The sequence below is a fragment of the Camellia sinensis genome, chromosome 1 (genome assembly GCF_055761805.1).
Source record: "Camellia sinensis isolate YWXY chromosome 1, ASM5576180v1, whole genome shotgun sequence".
In the NCBI taxonomy this organism is placed as follows: domain Eukaryota; kingdom Viridiplantae; phylum Streptophyta; class Magnoliopsida; order Ericales; family Theaceae; genus Camellia; species Camellia sinensis.
Genome location: NC_138961.1, coordinates 27,930,910 through 27,936,438, shown reverse-complemented (window position 1 = coordinate 27,936,438; position 5,529 = coordinate 27,930,910). Strand labels below are relative to the sequence as shown.

General features: G+C 32.4%; 1 protein-coding gene across 1 annotated transcript; it reads left to right on the top strand.

Moving 5' to 3' along the window:
- The first annotated feature begins 2,152 nt into the window (after positions 1-2,152).
- LOC145824494 (protein FAR-RED IMPAIRED RESPONSE 1-like) lies at positions 2,153-5,224 on the top strand. The gene is made up of 6 exons (XM_082924293.1): positions 2,153-2,257; positions 2,568-3,202; positions 3,308-4,712; positions 4,866-4,937; positions 5,021-5,087; positions 5,160-5,224. The coding sequence occupies exons 1-6, from the start codon at positions 2,153-2,155 to the stop codon at positions 5,222-5,224; spliced, it is 2,349 nt and encodes a 782-aa protein (XP_082780419.1).
- The last annotated feature ends 305 nt before the right edge of the window (positions 5,225-5,529 follow it).

Below are 5,529 nucleotides of genomic sequence, written 5' to 3'. Positions count from 1 at the left end.
CGCACGTGCATTGACTTTTTCTGGGAAAACGTGCCAGATGTTTTAAACCTGTTTGGAACGACACCAGAAGTATAAATAGGCAAGAAAAAGGCTGGATTAGGGTTTTGAAATTGTTTTTGAAAAGAGAGAGAGGCTAGGGTTTGGAAAGAAAGGAACTTGAAGTTTCAAGCATGTCTCCCATGGTGGCTTCTTCTCCATCTACTTCCTTCCACTCCTCCATGAGTGGCTAGTCTCCTTTTATAGGGTTTTGATGAAACCCTAGCCATGTAATTAGTTTTGCTTGTTGATTTTCAATTATGTAAATGTTTGAACAATTGTATGGTATTTTAAAGCTTCCTATATATAATTTTCATTATCTCTTCAAGTATTCGGCTTTCTGTGATTATTGAATGTCTTCCATACATGAGTTTTCTATTCTTTCATATTCAAGGTATGAGACGAACCATACTACGAGGGACTAGTCGTGTCACTACCCTAATTTAGAGTGAACGATTCGTACTACTTGAGATGGTTCATGCTTGTACATTGAACATGATGATTTTCTTGTTAAATGCTTTGAACTTGTAGTTGCGAAGCATTATTCCGTTCGAACCATAACATAATTGTTTTCAATTAGAAACTCTATTTACGTGACTAGCAGTGGACTCTTTGCCCTAGGTTTCTCCGCAATTCAGTAAATCCAATTTTATTTATAATTGATAATTTAATTATTTAGTTTAATTTATTCGTTATTAAATTAGGTTATGATCAATCAATCTTTTCATCAAAATTAATTTAGGAATTTAACACTTAAATTAGTTTAATTTCACAATTGTCCCTGTGGATCGATACCTGAACTTGCCATTATTCTAAAAGAATTTGGTGTAGTTTTATGTTTATTTTTGGTGTGTTTAACAACCCATCAATGTGTATATATGAAGTGTGTAACTCTCACACTAAAGACCCATCAGTTTTGCTGCATTTGTTGGACAGTTTTGTGGAGATTAATTCCTACATTTGTTGCAGGAATCCTCCTCCTCCTCTCTCTCCCTCCATGTTTATAAAAGGAGAACCCTCTCCTTCTGTATTCTACCCAGAAACTTTTTCTCTTTGTGTTACAAAGTTTCTCCAGTTTTATATTCTTCCTAGTATGTTTGGTTATGTTCGCCAAAACTACACCGTAAGTGCTTGGTTATAGCTTGTCCAACTGCCGTATCTTATGAGACAGATGTCGAACAACCTTCAGCACCCCAATCGGTGAGGTGACGAATTTGTTTTAAAGACACTGTCTAATGCACGTTTCGGTGTTCTTTTTTTTTTTTTTTTTTTTGCTATTTTATTTTATTGTGTATTTCTGTTCAATCTACTTGTAATTTCCAGCATATTTTCTGATTCTGAAATTTTAATTTCTAAATATAAATGCATTTGTTTATCTAATCACATAATTTTTATAACAAACTTAAAACAAATTCTGTGTTTTTCATAAAGTTGAATAAATAGATTCATCTAGCATTTTAGAATAGCACAGATTTTTTTAGAGTGGATACTTTAAGTGTTTTATATAAAAACATGTTTGCCCAGAATTGGCTTTTGTTTCGTTTTGGTTTTCTGTGCAAGTCTTGATTAGAATATGAAAATAACATATATATATATATATATATATGCACAATAATGCTAGGGGTCAGGAAAGATTTATCATGAAAGGTTTCATGAATGAGTTGGCATTGACCAACTCATCTTGGTGGAGCCCCCAATATATTATTAAAAAAAGAAAAAAAAAAAGAGAGAAGTTGGAAAGACTACAGAGAGAGAAAGTTGAATGCCATTGTCATTCTTCTCAGAACGAATTGAGGAGAGAGAGAAAGATAAGCGTCATCAGAAGAGCCACCTACCTTCTTCTCAGAACTCGTCTTTGTCGTTGTGGACTGGTACTCCTCTCTTTCACTTAATTTACTGTGAATTTAGGTGTTTTATTTTATTAAAATGTTTTGTGGATGTTGCAGAAAAGCTCAAAAATTTTTCAAAATATTTGAAAGAACGACAATAAATTCAATGTGTATGATTCAGAAAATCATCATAATCTTGTTAGTTAGTTAGTTAATCCATGTTTTGAATAAATATTGGGAACAAAACATCAGAACTATAATTAACCAAAGAAGATTAGAAGATAACCATGGAAGTAACTTGGGCAGCCACTACATCAAACAAGGATGCTTCCCTATCATTCTTGGCGTATGTCACACATCCACTTGATCGAAGACCAGAAAACTGTCTCTGTGTACCAAAATGAAATTAGAAAGCAGAAAAAGCAAAAAGTTGTACTATAAATTATTATTGTTTATTAAGAGATAACACCAGTTATGAATTTATACAAGTTATGAATTCAATGTGTGCAAAATTGTTATGAGATAACACCAGTTGAATTTCTTGCTAAAATTTCTTCTTGAATTTTTTATTGCTAAATTTTCTGCTTGAATTTTTATAAATTTTCAGTAGAAAATTAATAAAATAATTTAATTTTCTACTTAATTAGGATTTTTGTGCCCTTTGTTATGAATACTTTTTTTTTTCTAATTTGTTATTTACAGTGTAGAGGTATGGATAAAGAAATATCGAGTGGATCAAATGAGGACTGTGACGAAATTGATATTGAGACTGAAATAGAAGACACAAAAAATGTAGAAGTTGAAATTGAGGATCCTAAAGTGGGAATGACATTTAAATCAATTGATGAAATTTATGAATATTATTCAAGATATGGGAAGAGAAACGGTTTTGCGCTGCTGAAGAAATATTGTAAAAGGGGAGATGATGGGGAGAAAAAATATGTAACTATTGCTTGTACTCATGTTGGAAAGGCAAAAATCAAAACAAGCAATATAGTTAAACTACGCCCACAAACTAAAACGGGATGCAAAGCTAGACTTAATGCAAATTTACAAGGCGATGGAATGTGGATACTGCGATCCTTAAGACTTGATCATAACCATGAAATGAGTCCAAGCAAATCTCGCTTTTTCAAGCAAAATAGGATTCTTGAACCACATGTGAAAATGAGACTTGAATTAAATGATAGTGCAAGGATTAGGATGAACAAAAATTTTACTTCACTTGTGCTTGAAGCTGGAGGGCATGAGAAGTTGTCATATTTAGAGAAAGATTGTAGGAATCATATGGACAAACTTCGTTGTTTGAAACTCGAGAAAGGAGATGCCACTGCAATGTATAATTATTTTGTGAAAATGCAAGCTAATAATTTAGAATTTTTTTATGTCCTGGATTTGGATTAAGAGGGAAAATTACTAAATGTATTTTGGGCTGATGCAAGAAGTAAGGCTGCATTTAAAGAGTTTGGTGATGTGGTTACATTTGACACAACATATTTGGTAAATAAGTATGATATGCCCTTTGCCCCATTTATTGGGGTTAATCATCATGGACAGCTGACATTGTTAGGTTGTGTACTCATTTCACATGAAAATACAGAAACATTTACATGGTTATTTAAGTCTTGGCTTGAATGCATGTCTGGATGTCCTCCAAATGCTATTATTACAAATCAAGATAAAGCCATGAAAAATGCTATACAAATTGTTTTCCCTAATGTGCATCACCGGTGGTGTTTATGGCATATCTTGAAAAAATTACCTGAAAAATTGAGAGGATACAAAGAATATGAGGCAATAAAATTTGGTATACAGAATGCACCTTATGATTCCTTAACAAAAAAGGAGTTTGAAGAAAATTGGAACAAATTGATAGAGAATTATCAACTTGAAAGCAATGAATGGTTATTTGGATTGTTTGAGGATAGACATCAATGGGTACCTGCATTTGTCAAAGATATTTTTTGGGCGGGCATGTCAACCACACAACGAAGTGAAAGCATGCATGCATTCTTTGATGGGTACATCAACTCAAAAACCACTTTGAAACAATTTTGGAGCAATATGAGAATGCTTTGGCGAAGAAGGTGGAAAATGAAAAATGGTGAAGAATTTAATTCTCTCAACTCATACATCCCATGCATAACTCAGTATCTATTTGAGAAGCAATTTCAAAAAGCTTACACTATTGCAAAATTTAAAGAGTTCCAACAAGAGGTTGTAGGACAGCTTTATTGCAATTTATCTTTGTATACACACGGTCCTGATTTTTCTATATATGAAGTGAGTGAAGATGTTCCATTTGGAGAGAACCTTCGATTAGCAACTTTCATTGTCTATTTTGATAAGGAAAACTTTGACACAAATTGTAGTTGTCGGCTGTTCGAGTTTAGGGGAATAGTGTGTAGGCATCAAATTCTGGTGTTAATGAAAGAAAGGGTTCATGAGATATCAGACAAGTACATTTTAAGACGATGGAACAAAAATGTGAAAAGGTGCCATAGTAAAGTGATTATCAATTATAACAACTCTTCAATGTTGCCTGAAACACGTCGGTATAATAAAATGTTCAATGTCTTCAATGATGTGGCTGATTTGGCAACTGATTGTGAAAATAGGTGTGATATGGTGGTCGAACAGTTACTTGAACTAAAAGGGAAATTGAAAGAAGAAGTTGAAATTGATTGTGGAAATAATAAGTCTAGTTTTGTGAATAATCATCATAATTCAACCACTCATGGAGATGGTGTTTCGAAGTCAAAGGAGAGTAGAACCATACTTGATCCAATCGTTTTACGCCAAAAGGGGAGGCCACCATGTAAAAGGAAACAATCCATGGTTGAAAAAGTTGTTAATAAGAAGAAGAAAGAAGCAAAGACCAAGACAAAGACCATCAACATCTGAGCAAGTGTAGAGGTGTGAAAATTATTTGAATAAGTTAATTTACTATTAAAAAAAAAAACTATTATTTTGTTAACTTTCAAATTTTATATTTTGTAGCAATCCGAGTTTGGTGCATCTTCAAATATAGGATTTGTTGATCTTGGTACACAAGAGAGTATTCAAGTGAATGTAAGAAGTTTATTTTATTCATTAACTTTATAGTTATATGATTTATTTATAGTTGGATTGTCTAATTGCTTCTTATATCGCAGGAATCTGAAAACATTGGGTCCAAGTTTGGAGCAACAACACATATTTCAAGAAAACTTGCCATATCAAGTACGTAATATTCTAGTATGTATTTATTTACATGATTTTATGAAAATTTAATATATTTTATTTTTTTGATAGGGGCATCATCATCCATCTCCATCTTCGATATTCGAGCATTCAAGTTTCACAAAAATGTTGAATGACATAGTACAATCATAGGCTAACAATCCAGAAGATGACACAAATGGTAGAAACTGAAAATGTCTACATGACAGGGTTGCTTAGACATTTGTTGGCCTTTTTTTTTTTAAGTTCATTGAGAATGTTTATATTACATTTTGAGAGACTTGTTTGTTAAAACACAATGATTTTTGTGTTGGATTATATAGTTGAACTATCACATTGAAGCATTATCAATTATTAGAGTTTATTATGAAACGTTGAAGTTTTTTTTCATTATGAAATGTGATTTTTTTTTTCACATTATGAGTAAATTACCATTAACAAT